We start from the raw sequence: 15,897 nt of genomic DNA, 5'->3' as shown, positions 1-15,897 counted from the left end.
AAGAGCATCAATTCGAAGAGATAAGGGTAGCGCAAAGCATACAACTCTTGTAAATGGACACTCAAAGACTGTGTGTTTCCAACGTTCATGATGACTGTTGCATAATCCACATCGACTTGAATCTAGGGATATAAACCTAGAGAGCACTTCAGCGGTTGGAAGTAACTTGTTAGATAATTTGCAGATAAAGAGTTGAATTCCCCGAGTACATTTAAGTTTCAATAACTTAGACAAGTCGGTTGTCACGGTTGATGATGCCTGGTGAGAATATTATACATGGATTTCACTAGATACTCTTTTGACCTGGAAGGATTCCGACGGATTTGGTCCACACAGTTGGAATTTAAGGGGATGGTGTTGATTTTTCTAACTATATCCTCTGAAAATAGATCACCAAGCATTTGAAGATTCCTTTCATGTTTTACAGTTATATGATTGGTATATATGAATTGATCAACCGTCTGAATGGCAATCCTGGAAATAGAAACATTAAAAGGATCTGTATCTGGGATCCAACTGTCTTGCCAAATGATGATGGCCTTACCTTCCTCAACTTCCCAAATTGTTTCCTTTTCAAATGAAGGGAGAAGCTTAAGCAGGCTTATCCACCACCAAGAGGAGCCTTGTAATTTAGCTTGTGTGAGTTCTCTGTTGGGATAATACTTGGAAGAAACAAATTTGGAGGCTAGAGATTCTGTACATGTCTTAAGCCACCATATTTTTTTGGACATGAGAGCAATGTTATCTATCTTTAGATTTCTAAAATCCAATCCACCTAGAGATCTTTTTTTTTGTGAGTACAGATACAGACCAGGACTTCAAGCACAGTCCTTTGGATTTCTTTTTTTCACACCAAAAGTCCCTTTGCAGGGATGTCATGTTTTTTATGATCTTCCTAGGAATATCAAAACAAAGCATTTGGGACTTTGGGGCAGCACAGAGAGAAGATCTGATTAATCCTGCTCTTCCTGCTTGAGAAAACAATTTATATCTCCAAGTTGCTAATTTCTTTTGCATCTGTTGAATTAAGCTCTCGAAGCTTTTGATTTTGGACTTTCCTATAAATTGTCTTAACACACTGATGTGACATGAAAATGTCACATTTGAAGCGCCTTACATAAACTAATTAGTCTGTTTCGGGTGTTATTTATAATAGTTTATGTGCTTTTCTTGTGAGGTATTGTATTTGAATCGAGACACGTAAGTCAGAATAAAATGAGAAAATTGTCACTTTCATCTCATGCGTCCGAACGGGTGAAAAAGATATCAAAGGAATCACATGACAAGTGGAGTTAATAGCGAGTCCGACGACGAAAACGGAAGTCGATTTGGAGTTCGGACGAGGAAGTTACGAAAGAAAGAAACCAATGTCTAGTCTTGAAATTAGATTTGTAGAAAATGACGAAAGCACTCCTTTGGTTTCTAAATGAAAGCCCAAAGCGAAGCCCTAAAGGCCAAAGAAGAAGGACAAAGAGAGACTTTATGGGCACCTCCTTTAGGTCCAAGTTAAAATAGTCTAAGTGCACTTAGTCTAGATGGCTAGGGTTTTAGTAGTCCAAACAAGTCTTGGAGAGAGAGGACTAAGTCTGATTTGAGAAAGAGAAAGTTATCTTTAAAAAAAAAAACTAAGTTTAGAGAGAAGGAGGCTAGAGTTTCTAGGTTTTTAGAGTTCTAAGCTTTCTAGGGTTTGAGTGGAGGAGAAGGAAAGAGAGAGGAAGACCAGGCAAGCTAGGTCGACCATCACTAATAGGAGCAACTCGAGATTCATTCTTCGACTCGGTATAGCAACTCGGACTTGGTTGGACGCACGGGATGGGCATAAGACGTTTACAGGACAACAGTCGCGACTCGATTGATGCTTAAAACTAGACGGATTTTTGCCCGGACGAACTTATGCTCCTCTAGACCGAAATTTTCTATGCTTTCCGACCATTTTCTTAGCCGGAAACCTTGGGGCATTTGTTTCCCACCCCATCACGACCTTGCTACCACTTGTGTTTGATTGTGTTTTGGGCTAACATTTTTAGAGAGAGGGAGTTTGAACTATTTTCGAGAAAAAGATGAAATAGAAATGGGGCAAACAAGATTTATACTAGGGGAACTAATATATCACTGCTAAGAGGACCCACATTTCTGCTATAGGGAGATCGGTTGCACCATAGTCTATCTTTCCATCTACCACATCTTTGCGATCAAATCGATGAGGGAGTTCTCACACTCTAGCTTATTAATCTCTTCTTTCATTTGTTGTAATGTATAATAACTCCATGTTTAGATAACTTTAGTGTGTCGATTATGGGATGAAGTTGTGATGAATTTGTGATTATATTTGACATGATTTAATGTTTTGATTATGAAATGATGTCCATTTATCTCGATTATCGTTTCGATCATATTTTCATGTGTTTTGTCATACACCTCACATATTTAATAGATGAAGCGAAGTATTCGATATCGATCGTAGTCTAAGTCATAATTTCATGTGTCTTGTCATGCACTTCACATAGGTAGGCGACTAGACAATACCTTCGATGACTCGGGTTTAACCGCCCATGGCGTTTGTTAAGTATGATCCCCGGATATACGTAGTGCTTAGAGACATCTACCTTAGGAGTCGAACATTGAATATACTTTGACACATTAGATTGGACCACACATAGTTGTAGGTTTATCATTATGGATTCCCGGATTTTGACACCTCTGTCACTAATCAGTCTCCCGACTCTTGTTCCTCCGACTCTTCTCCCGAGTCTCTCTCACCCATTTACTTAGATTATTTAGTTTAGTTTTACTTGTGTTCTTCTTTTATTGCTTATTCATAAAAAAAACCCTGTTTACCTTTGTCCCTTTCCGTCTTAGTATAAGTTAGCTAGTGATATCTAGACCGATGAACAAGACCCTTTGATATCCGATTTACCTTCCTATCCTTGGATCGACCCCGGCTTTACCGGGTTACTACTTGATACCTCCGCTTGTGTGTGTAACCTTTCGGGTGCATCAAGTTTTCACGCCACTGTCAGGGATAGGTTTAGTAGTTTGGATACCGTTTGTTGTTTTGTTCATTACTTTATTGGCATTTGCTTCTTAGAAGTTTTTATTTATTTGTTTTTGTAGTTTATTGAATTCAATTTTTTTTAGTATTGTTTCAAGAAAAGAACCAAAAAGAGACATAGGAGTGAAGCAAAAGGAAGGAATCAAGAAGCTAAGGAAAAAAGAAAATGAAACAAGAGGAGCATTCGCTAATATCACATTCTATCTCTTCCTTCCTACTTGTGTGTGATTGTTTAGTTCTATAATGTTAGTTCTTAATTTGTGATTGTGTGTTAACATCCTTGAATATAGTGAGATCATGGCAAGTTTGTCATATGATGATGATGACCTTATTCCAAGAATTCCCAACACTAGTCGACCATGTAAAAGTCATCAGGACTATACAAACTTATATATGAACGGTCCGACTAGTGCTAGGAATAAGTGAGTCGAACCTGATCGACCTCGGATGACATGGGTGAATACCATCAAATGTATAGAGTCGGTCAGACTCGTGATGAACATGGTCTTAGGGATTATGAGCATGAGGGTAACCAACCCCGTAAGAGTCTTCGAGACAATCGACAAGCATTTGGGATGACGACACCTTCATGTATGAATTTGTCATTTGTTGATAACCGTAGTTCTATTACGATTGATCGACCATGTAGAAGTCTCCGAGACTATTGACAAGCATATATAGATGGTTCACTTAGTGATGGAAATTCCCGACTCGTTGATTCCACTCAAAGAGTCGAGTCTATGTATCTATATGAAGGTAGTGAAGAAATGACCACAGAGAAAATTAACCCGGTTTGTGTTATTTGTGCAAGCTTAAACCATTTGACCGAATATTGTCCCATGATCTGTGTTCTGCCAGAGTCTTTATCTAGTTATACTAATGTTTCTCATTAGAGGAAAATTCTAAAGATAGTCTCCAAGTTGGAGTACCATACTAGATTCAATCGAGATATAAACAGATATCAATGAACAAATACTTAAAATTGTAATAAAATTGGGTCAGATCCTATCATCGACAAGGAAGGGATTTTCCTACTCCTAGACTCAAGAGGAGACTAGGAATGATGGTGAGGGTAATACACCTAACTCTAGTCTTAAGTTAAATCTCGAAGAAGCTCCTAATAGACCATTTGAGCATGAACTGACCGATGACCCTTATTGCTCGCTCCCTCGATCATTGTCATCTCATCATGATCGGATTACACTAGATTTTGATGTTCGGGATGATAGCTCTATCAGAAAGTTTGGGGATCACACGATGTTGTACTTTCCAACTTTTAGCACTTATGATTACTTGGACGAGTTATGTAGAATGGAAGGTGTTATAACTAATTATCAAGCTCCAGGTGTCTTTAAGTGCGTCCATGACATAGTAGTTATAGAGATACTGAATAACTTGTTGGATTATTTACCTTAGGAAACCACAGACCTTGACATGGTCCCCGAGCCTATTGCCTTACCCTTAGAGTCTAGTTTAACTTTTCACATGATCTTAGACTCGGTAGTTGATCCCTTTTGCGACATTTCAGACGTCTTCCCTAGCATGTCTAGGGACTTAGTAGATGTTCTATCCACTAAGCTTGAGGATGAATTCTTGCCTTTGACTGACATCCTGACTCTTCACTTATATGTCGATCCTTTTGACGACTTCTTAGTCGTTGACCCTAACATTTACGCTTAGTGGACCGTGCAACCACTAAGCTTGGGGATGACTACTTATTTTCTTCTATCATCTCATTTGCACCTTATAACTTTTACATTATTGTGAGACGATTACCATTTGTATATAGCTTTCTTTGGGTTGACCCCCAAATCTTTCCTCTTTTACTTTATTATCGTTAGACCGACTAAGATGTGCCTTGATGTTTGTAGGTAGCATCTCTGGAAACCCTCCACGAGACATAACTCGTGCTCTTGTGTGAAAAAAAGAGAATCAAAGGCTAATTCCGTAGCTCAATGCAATCGTGTATACCCGCGTTAGGGGTAGACTTTTATATGGTCATGTCTTTTTTGTGCTTCATTCTCATGATGATTGTTGATATTTTAGGAGCATTTCTTACTTGTTCCACTTCTAAGACATGGTTTGTTCCAAGTTTATTCATCCATTAAATAAGATTTAAGTACTTAGAAAGTCTGTTTTAAATTGTCAAGTAGAAAATATTTATTTACCAAGATCTGATTATGAGTTATTAAATGATAAGATGAAGAAAAGTGCTTGAGATTAGCCTGGAACCTCTTTATACATGAGTCTTGGGAGTATCATCCTTTATCTCCTTCGGTTATGGTAATATCTCTCCACTATTCTTTTTAAATTGATGTGCTTCTTAATCTTTTGGTGAGTGTATGCTTAGAACATTGAGGACAATGTTTGTTTTAAGTTTGGGGATGCGGGATATGATCATAACCAATGCATGACCATGGGTTTCAAAGACAAAAGGGTTCAAATTAACCCACCATCATATTACATAGGCATTTTAAAATAAAAATGAATTTAGTTGAATTTAATTGGTCGGCACTGGGATACATGGATAGAATTTGCGATGAAGAAGAAGAATGGAGAAATGAGAGAAAATAAATTGTACTTAGGGTTTGAGAGGGGACCGAAATGAGGAGGAAGAAGATAAACACAAGAAGCGAGTGAATCAATTAGAAATAGGAGAGATAAAAAAAATAAAAAAATTTCTTTTCTAAGTTTTCCAGTGAAGGTGATTTAGATGAAGAAAGTGTTGAGAAGATGACGACCGTGCCCCTAAAATAGGGCGGCATAGGTAAATGACCTTAAAATATGGCGACATAGGTAAATGACCTTAAAATATGGTGGGTGATTTGGGGAAATAAATAAATTTTCGAGGCATAAAGTTTTGGGTGGAAACAAAAAAAAAGGTTGACATTTTTTTTTGTTTTCTCCAAGCACTTAAGAGTATCTCCAAAACGTTGGAGCTCTGTATTGGCATAATCTTTATATTTTTATTCCTTAAATAGAGTTCACTCCAAACGCAAAACACTATTCAAGTCTCTGTATTGACATCTTTGTTATTTTAATAGTTTTAAATTTATAACTTATTATTTTTATTTTTTATAACTTCTAAAACTTGATGATTTAAATATAATTAATATAGATTATATATAAAACCATTATATTAAAAAACAAATATATAATATTAGAGATATTACAATGCATACATTACTACAAAATACAAAAATATTGTAACGTAACTACTCCCTTAAAATTATTTAGTACTCCGGTAACTCTCCACCTCCGTCTCCACTTCTAAATTCACCTCCGTCTACACTTCCATACCCACCTCCGTATCCACCACTTCCGTGTCTACCAATTCCGTATCGACCAGCTTCATACTCACCACTTCCGTATCGACCACCCCTATACTCTCTTCCATATCCACCACCTCCTTACCCACTTCCTAATTGGGTAAAAATTGATGAAGATCCTCCCGCTCCAGTATTTTTTTCTCATAATTACTTGTTTTTGTTTTCGAAAATGCTCACGTTCCTCTAGGTCTATTATAGAACTTAGGTCTTTCTCCATAATGTTGTTCTCTACTTGTGCACGATTATAATCTACTTTATTATGTTCCACCTATATTTTGTTACGTTCGTTCTTAGCTAGAAACATCATAAGTTGATGACGCTTCTCAATTTGTTCGACAAGGGTTGTATGTTTTTGCAGACTTTCCATTTGTACTTGCTCTAATATGTATGAAGAATTTCTATTCCTTACTGAGACACTTTATCGAGGTAGACTTTTTTCGAGTCTTCCATACTCTTTCTCATCCTCTCTTTCTTTCTTCTGACGGGCCGACTAGAGTGATCTGATTGCATTCCTATAGGAGATTCATTATTAGTTTCCTCTAGATTTACTGAGAATTGAACTCCAGAAAAATTTGGTGTAAGAGTGTTTCGTTCGTATTCGTCAAATGTATTAGAGAAGTATTGTTGTCTCTGCGGAGGTTCCTTCCTGAATTTTTCACAATTTTTCAACACGAACCATACGTGTTCAAACAAAAACCTTTTTTTATCATTTGGATCTTGTACATGTAATGCTTTCGCTTGATTAAGCTACAATATTTGAAAATATAGATCGATCAGAAATATGTGGATAGATACTTTCAAACTTTAACAAAACAAGTAAATACTTATAATTTCTAAGTCACTAGCACCACTTTGATTTGGATTTTTTATTTGGCGAACACATCCTCTAAATTTGTTTGTTGCCCTTGAAATCACGTTCTACCAGCATGTGTATTTACTTACTCTTGTCACCTTAACATCATTTTGGAAGAACTGTTTTCTACATTTTGGCTTCTTTAATTTTCACCAATTTCAATGAGAAAAAATTGAAAAGAAAACATAAACTCAATTTGTAGAGGTTGACAATACAAGTTATGGGTGGCTGGAGCTTTAGTTGGCTATCCCAACTCTACTATTGTTTGGATGTGCGGTGTACCTCACTAGTCCACTTCTATGGATGTTGTAAATACTATTTAATCTTGATTGGAAATGGAGCTGGCTACCACATGCTTGTTCGGATAGGAGTACTTCATTAACCAACTCTTTTGTTCATCAAACTCTTGTTATCTTCCCCTGTTTAAGTGATATATAGAAAGAAAAAACCACATGTTATGTATATATATTTCAAATGTCCAAAAACAAAACATCGTTTTATAACAAAAAAGATATACAAAACGCTAATGATACAACTAAATTGTCGGTTACAAATTTTTTAATATATGTTTTACCTTATGTAGGAACACATTTGTCTTTAGCTTTCTCCAATATCTGAAGTAATGGTTTACTTCCACACCTCCATCCTTCGTCAAGAGGAGTGTTCCCCCATCTACACAAAATCACATACCAAATATTATCCTTGTACTGATATCAAAAAAACTTTTCTTAAAGATACTTCGAGGGAAGTATAACATGAAATCTGTACCTATCTTTTAGAAGAACATCTGCACCAAAGTGGATCAAAGTTTTTGCCACAATGTGAAGACCTTCTGAAGCTGCAACATGAAGTGGTGTTCTTTGATCGTAATTCTTTGAGTTTGGGTCAATTCCATTCTCTAATAAGCGTTTCAAATAGTCTATATTACTGTCTGCGACAACTTTGCAGAGATAACTACCAGGGTCTACTAAATTCAAATTTGCACCATTTTGTACAAGAAGGGCTGCAACTTTATCATGTCCAACTTTGATTGTTTCTAACAATGGCGAGTTCCCAAATTTATCTGCATTCGTAGAAACAAGTGTTTGAAAAAACTTAGTAGATAAATGAAAATTGAACTTAACGTTGAGTAAGTGATTTGATTTCACTTGAAGAACACAAAAACATAAAGAGAAAAGACTTAGCAACTAGGTAAAACCAAGATACATTTCAAAGTGGAAGAAATAGGGGTTCATGTTAGTCACTCACCTATGGAATTGACATTAGCTCCTCTTTGTATCAAAAATCTCACAATTTCTTCATACCCTCTTGAGGAAGCCAAATGCTAAAAAAAATTAAATAAAAACTAATTTAGCTTTAGGGTGAAACCATAGTAAACTTTTTTTCAGATAAACGAGATTCAATTAAAATGAATAATCAGAAAGACTCGAAGAAGAAAGAAGTACAAGTGGATTTCTGCCATCATAGTCAGTTTTGCATGGATCAGCTCCAGCATTGATCAACGCTTTCAAATGAAACAGGTCACCAAGATAAGCTGCACAGTTTACTCCTAATGCTAACTCTGAATCCTGCTTTGCTATTAGATAAGTTATGTCTGCTTCCATCTGCTTTATTCTAATATCTGTATCTTTTCCCTGCGCGTACGGAAGACATAGAAATTGTAATAGTCCCATATGGGTTGAGAAAGCATTTGGAGCCTCTGCTATATGTATGTGCTCAACCTTAGTATGTGTCAACTGTCAAGGCCTTTCGGGTGGGCTCGTGGAACCCTTGTAAGGCACAAAACTCTACGTATTAGACTTGGGCTTGGTTGTCTAATGCGAGGAGAATATATATATATATAAAGAGAGAGAGCGAGAGATGAAATGAAAATGAGTGTAATATGTACATACATTGAGAATATTATTGAGAATACGGCGATTATCTGTGCAGTAAAGCTTTAAGAGGCTTGTAAATGCTTGTTTTTCGATGCATAGAAGTTTGCATAGTTCGCATACTCGAACTGTATATGGCTGAGGAATATTGCACAAAACAGCAACTTCACCAAAAACACAATGAGGATCAAGCGCTGCAATGGTTTCTTCTGACCCATCTTCTCCAATAGTCACTTCTTCCTGTAATTAGAACTTAACTTGATTAGCTCCAATATTTTCCATTTCAACTGTCAACGATGTGAGCGCGATGGATAATGTGCATACTACTTAGTACCACATTGTTTATTTTTTTAGGAAGATCTTCTCATCCGTCCCAAGTAATTGGGATCATCAGATCCACCCAAGTGAATCGGGACTGGATCTTTAGTGGTTAGCCCAAGCAAAGGTTGGGTTGAACCCAAGTTAGTTCTTATATTTGTAACTTTGAATGGTTAGAACTTATTTTAAATTACTAAAGAAATCGTGGCCTATTGGTAAATAAATGTCATATAAATTATCATGTAGTATATTTATTGGCATATGAGGTTATATATACGTCTCTGTGCCTGTGTCTGTCTATATAAAAGTTACTGAAAACACGGTCACTTATTCGACTTGGTAGGCTTGGTGCTTAGGCTAGTCCAATGGAAAAACCTAGGTGACATGAGGCTTCAGTTTTTCGGATATATGGGTTATAGAGTAGTGTATAAATTGTTACCAGACGACCATAAGATACGATATAAACTTGATCAACTACACTTCCTTGTTCAAGAATAACTTCTCCAGGTAAAAAGAATTCTTCGTTCAACTTCATAGCCTGCAAAAATTTACCAAACTAGATGTTTAGAATCTACAATGTTGTATGAAATAAGACTCTCTTCAACTTCAAAACGAAGTATACTATTACTTACTATTTGACTTAGAAATTCATCTGAACATCCTTTAAGAAAGGGTACTTGTTGAATTGTTTCGATATGTAGAGTCTGAGAGATCTGTACCAACAAAGAAAATGAACTTTAGAAGAATATTGTACATGAATATTCTCAAATCAGGCTGGAAGGTATGAAATGAAGTAAATATTTGAGAGGTCAATTAATTCACTTTCACCTTAATGAGATGCATGAAATAACAAATTTTTTTTTTGAATTGTTCAGCGTGTGCCTCGAACGCTTGACCTTTAAGGTGGAAGATTGTACCTCATACCACTCCAAAAAAGGGTTGTTGGCGAAATAACAAACTTCTGAATGAAAACGGTTCATATGTTGATTGTGTGTAAATAGTTCTAAATGCATGTCACATGAAAAGTAGATGAATAACTATGTCCTCTCTCATGTAGTCGAAATCGCGATAAATGGTTAATATGTCTTCCTGTCCCTCATTCTGTCAATATCCACAAATATATGATATATTGCTTATACTAATTGTAAATACACGATTTTTGTGTTTAAAATTGCAAATATATGATTGATATTTCATATATCTCCCTCCGCCTCTTTTTTATAAAAAGTAACTTTTTTTAATGATCTTGATTTTTTTCATGTCCCTTCCGTGAGTCCGTCCTTCCTTCTCAAATGTTATTGACTCATTTGAGACTGATAGACATCTTTTTACGTGTTCCAAGACAACTTTTTTTCTTTACTGTCTTGAGACTATATTTCTATAGAAACAGTAAAATTTGAAAACTGATTTCTCTTTGGGGAATGAAAGAAATAGTTACCTTGGAACGGATGATAACAGGAATTTCTTCCAGGATGGAAGGTTGAGAATAAGTTTTGTCATATTTGAGCCTCAAATGGGTTTTGATCTGTGATCTTATATCCTTACCCACTTTGTTGGTGTCCATGTATTGGAGGAGATCTTTCATTTTATCCCTAAATCTTTCAGTGTTTGAGCCTTTCACAATTAGGGCTGTCATATTTCCAATCAAATAAGCCCCAAGTATCATATCAAAGGAGATATATATCATTATGAATATCATCTCCCTAGGGTTCACTGCATGAATATCACCATAACCTGCATTAAAATTTGACAATGAGAATTCAGGGTAATTTTCCAAAGGTGTCACACTATTGAAAACATAGAAAATGGTCAAAACAGTAAAGCACAATAATAAATAACAAACAAAAATGATAAAGAATTTATTGGGTAACCGCCTTGCCTACGTTGCGAATAAGAGAAGTGGTATTTTAGTTTTTTTTTTTTTGTTTTTTTGTTTTTTTTTTCCGGATAAGAAAGACTAAAATGCTCCTTGACTTATTATGAGACGGTCACCTAGGGAGTCAACTAGGGGTTCTTCTATAATTGTTCGAAAAACAAAAATTGCTCCAGAGGTTCTGTTTTAAATTTCTTCTAAATTTAATCATTTCTTAACGAGGGAAAACATCCCTAATGAAAAAATGCCTACAATAAGCATTAAGCACCAAAAAAACAAAAAGAATTTTCCAATCGTCAGAAGGGAAAAAAGAATAACACTAGAACATAGTAAAAGTAATACCAATTGTGAAGCAAGTAATAGTAGTTTATTGTAGTACACTTTGTAGAAATAGAATGATAAAGCTTTGAAAAATTCTAGGGAAAAAAAACATGCACACTCGGGACAAAATTCTGATGTGGCTAGCCGTAATTCCTGCTTTTAATGATTCTGATATACTAAACCGCGAATTGCTTCAAGCTACATAAGATATTTGTCCAGATTCCGCGTAGTTTTTTTTTTTACCTAGCATTACTCCAAATCGTTGGAAGAAAGGAATGGTATGTACTTACCAACTGTTGCCATAGTGACAATGGCAAAGTATAAAGAGGTAATATATCTTCTCCAAAAATCAATTTCTCTAAAATTGATATATTTGTAGTCCCCTAAAGTTAAGCTGCCAATCCAGGTATGACCTTCTCTTGATGGTGGCAGGGTAGTAGCCAAGTAGTAGAAGATGCAGGCAGCCGTGTGAGTGCAGTATAATTCCACTGTTATCAATTTAACAATTCTAATGAACATATAATTTATCCTAATATCTTTCTCCATCTTCTGAAAAAACTTTGTTACTCTTCTTGCTCGATATAGTCTTATCCATATCATGTACCTTATTGCTTCATTTCTTCCTGTCACCTATAATATATATAAATGTGTTAGAATCGATCTCCTTTTAATTAATTTACACCGTTGTTATATATACTCATCTTTATAGGGTTTTGTTAGCTAGGGTGGGTTCGTGAAAGCTCACGCCAAAAACTATAGTCTATGTAACGCCAGTTTATGTCTGAATGTTAGAAGCAGAGACAATATTGGTTTTGCTGACATGGTTCGCCACATGAACCATATACCACATTGTTAATCAATATGTGATATAGATTTTTCATGGAGGTTTAGAGTTTCACTTTCACTAATAAACCCTTGAAACATATATGTTTAATTGAGTCAATCATTTCCTTACCTTGTAAACAAAATCCCAAGGAAAACACCCAAGTAGATCTAATGCAAAACTTCCTTTCACATAACTGCAAATTAGCACACAAAGTTTGTATATTAATTTGTCTACTTCATGTAGCAAACAATTGTAATAGTGCTAGACCAACTCCATTCTTGATGGGTGACCGGTGACATGGGTCATCATACTTTCATTGTCATAATTTATAGGAACAACCGAACATCCAAACATGTTTTTCAATATCAAAACTATGAGTACGACAATAAACAGACAGACGATCCGAGAGAGCCAAGGAAAAGGTCTAAGGGGGTTGATCTAGCTTTATTGTTCAAAAATATCACTATAATTGGATGCAAGAAAGGAAAATACTACCTCAAGGCTATGCTTTTTCTGTCATAAACCATATTGTATGTATGAAGGTCTCTATAGGCAACAAAGAACTGCATAATGACATCTGCAAAGAAGAACATCTGAACAGTATCAAGGTTCTTTAAATGGTCTGGTAATCCTCTGAAAAATCCAAACTCCAATGGTGTGAAAAAGGTTGAATATATTGACCATATGAATATTATGTTCCCCCACCACTTATACAATCTGCATATATCCAATATATTTAACATTATAATGACACTTCACTTACACTCCAAAGAAAACACTTGAATATGCACTTGAAAGTTGAAAAGGAAGTACAAAGAAAGTAAATTAGTAGATAATGGGTTATACTAATACATACCTTCCATTAGGGTTTATAACAAAACCTTCGTAGCAATCATTTGGAATTCTAGTAAGAGAATTATTACTACTATTACTACTAATACTACTACTATCACTCTTACTTCTTTCCCAAAAGCTCTTGCTTTTGCCTACTACTAACCCATTATGTTTGTTATCCATTTCATACATTTCACCAAATTCTCCTTCAATAATTTTCTCTTGGTTATATATGAAGAAGCTATCTAAGGAACATATGTATTTATGATCTAAGAGAGAGAGAGAGAGAGAGAGAGAGAGAGAGAGAGAGAGAGATTAAGTTAGAGAAAAAGTGACTTTTAATGTGTAGAGTATGATAATCCTCATTTATAAGTTGGTTTGGGACATGAAATGAATGATGGTGGGGGCAAGGAAAATGAAAATATAGGGTGGTGGTTAAAGGTCATGTTAAGTTAGTTTTATTAGTTTTGTCTTTTATATATTTATTATAGGTAGCTCAGCTTTTAATAGAGAATCAAAGTAGTGTCTTTATCTAATTTAGTTAAGCCAATTTGGCATTACCTTGGTAATACTCTTTCTTAAGCCCTCTTTAATAGAGACAGAGACTTGTCGTGTATATACCAAGTACATGAACCAAACTAAATATGTGCATCAAAGAAATATGACATCTTTATTCTCGATAAGTCTTACTTAGAGTTTTTAATCAGAAACTGATATGACATCTTTCTAATCATATACGTTCTGCATATATTCCAGTTACAAATATCTCAAATATTTAGAAGCAAATATTCATTTTGTGTTACTAAGTTGAATTAAGGAACTCTCTTTTAAGTCAAATCCTAAGTGAATGTAACTTTTCTTTTAGTCGGATATATTAAGACAACATTTCAGCAAAATGCATGTAACACTTGGGCATAACATCTTAATTCCACTCCTCAACAAAAAAAAACCTCTTAATTCCGTGACCAATTTGAAATTACGGATGTGAGAGGCGGTTTGGAAAACCCTAGAGGCAGTTTTGGAAACCCAATTCAAAGGCAGTTTGAATTTCCAAATTGGATGCAAAATTGGACTCCGAATTGGAGTCGGTTGGTGAGAATCCAAATTGGAGACTTCCACTAGGGGCGGTGATAAGCTTTCTATTATTATAGGGTTTAATATACTATATATATATATATATATATAGGAGGCATGAGTGCTTGTAATTCACACCAACAACAACACAACAACTCTTCTTTAGAGAGAACTAGAGAGAGCAAGTGAGAGAGAAATTTTGTTCATAGTTTTGACCGGTGTTTAATTTCGCGGTCGTCAAAGAATTACTATAGGAGGTTATTTTCTATACGGTACCATCTTGGGACGAACTTTCGGGTTGTGTGAGTAGTCTTCATCTATCCTTCAATAAAGATTTCTTGTTCGCCCGAGGACGTAGGCTTTAAGCCGAACCTCGTTAGATTTCTGTTCGCATATTTGATTTTGGCTTAGCTTTTCGATTCATCTTCTTTATCGGATCAATTTCTAGGATAGGTTCGATAGCTTCTGCGACTTTTAGTACTAACAATTGGTACCACAGCCTTGTTGAGATTGATTGAAGAGAAGATGGGATCGAGAAGTGGTACGGTCAAATCAGGAAAATATGAGATAGAGAAGTTCAATGGGAAAAACGATTTTTCCTATTGGCGGATGCAGATGAAGAATCTGTTAATCTCGCAGAAATTACACAAGACGTTGACGGGAAAGAAACCAGGAGATATGTCAGATGAGGATTGGGAGGAGTTAGATCTCGAAGCATGGACAACCCTTATGTTGTGTCTCGAGAGGGACGTGGCGTTCCTAGTAGACGGAGAAACAACGGCGGCGAGTGTGTCGTTAAAGCTAGAAAGCAACTTCATGACGAAAACTTTAACGAATCGGGTCTACTTAAAATCCAAATTATTCACATGTAGAATGGAAGAGGGTTCTTCTATTCAGGAATATGTGAATAGTTTTGACAGGATTATCTCAGATTTGAAGGATATTGATGTTAAGGTTGAGGATGAGGACCAATCCCTCGTATTGTTACTTTCATTGCCTAAATCCTATGAGAACCTTGTTCAAACTTTGATGCTTGTTGGTGACAGTCTAAGCATGGAAGAGACGAGAAATTCGTTATTAGCGGATGACCTTCGTAAGGTTGCTACTAGCAGTATGACGTCAGGTGGAGTAGACAAGGATCAAGCACAAGGGTTGTTTGTAACGAGGGGGAGGAGTAATGAAAGGGGAAAGGGAAAGGGCGGAAAATCTAGATCCAAATCTAGAGGCTCTTTCAAGAAAACGTGCTTTAGTTGTGGATAGCTTGACCACTTTAAAGCGGCTTGTCCAAAGAGAAAGTTGAAGCAAAAGAACGAAGGCTACAAGGGGAAACAAGAGATGCAAGAAGCGGGATATGTGTCAGAAAACCCTGATGAATGTTTCTCGGTAACATAGGTGTCTGAGAAGATCTCCGATAAGTGAATGCTTGATTTAGGGGTGTCACACCATATGTGTCCAAATAGGGAGTGGTTTACTACCTATAAGAGTATAGATGGTGGTACAGTTATACTGGGTGATGATAGTATATGTAAAACTGTGGGACTCG

At 36.0% G+C, this 15,897-nt stretch overlaps 1 protein-coding gene across 2 annotated transcripts; it reads right to left on the bottom strand.

Moving 5' to 3' along the window:
- Positions 1-7,272: 7,272 nt before the first annotated feature.
- LOC147567189 (potassium channel KOR2-like) lies at positions 7,273-13,623 on the bottom strand. Of its 2 annotated transcripts, none has more exons than XM_086653802.1 (13): positions 13,303-13,623; positions 12,942-13,163; positions 12,576-12,639; positions 11,911-12,250; positions 10,865-11,160; positions 10,059-10,139; positions 9,866-9,982; positions 9,127-9,348; positions 8,680-8,868; positions 8,483-8,558; positions 8,003-8,297; positions 7,809-7,906; positions 7,273-7,653 (listed from the first exon to the last, which is right to left on the bottom strand). In XM_086653802.1, the coding sequence occupies exons 1-12, from the start codon at positions 13,470-13,472 to the stop codon at positions 7,810-7,812; spliced, it is 2,169 nt and encodes a 722-aa protein (XP_086509928.1). In that variant the 5' UTR covers positions 13,473-13,623; the 3' UTR covers positions 7,273-7,653; position 7,809. The 2 variants fall into 2 exon arrangements, with proteins under 2 accessions (XP_086509928.1, XP_086509929.1); XM_086653803.1 differs by having other exon boundaries at positions 9,866-9,964.
- Positions 13,624-15,897: the final 2,274 nt, after the last annotated feature.

The sequence above is a fragment of the Eschscholzia californica genome, unplaced genomic scaffold (assembly GCF_041429995.1).
Source record: "Eschscholzia californica isolate CP2 unplaced genomic scaffold, dmEscCali1.0.p SCAF_1, whole genome shotgun sequence".
Lineage (NCBI taxonomy): Eukaryota > Viridiplantae > Streptophyta > Magnoliopsida > Ranunculales > Papaveraceae > Eschscholzia > Eschscholzia californica.
This window is presented reverse-complemented; position numbering and strand designations above follow the sequence as displayed.

Bases quoted from the DNA above. Each gene is read 5' to 3' on its own strand.
- LOC147567189 (XM_086653802.1), bottom strand. From the start codon at position 13,472: ATGTATGAAATGGATAACAAACATAATGGGTTAGTAGTAGGCAAAAGC. The intron at 12,251-12,575 runs GTAAGGAAATGA...TATATATTATAG, and splicing joins CTTGGGATTTTGTTTACAAG to GTGACAGGAAGAAATGAAGC. The intron at 7,907-8,002 runs GTACAGATTTCA...GATTTTGTGTAG, and splicing joins GATGTTCTTCTAAAAGATAG to ATGGGGGAACACTCCTCTTG.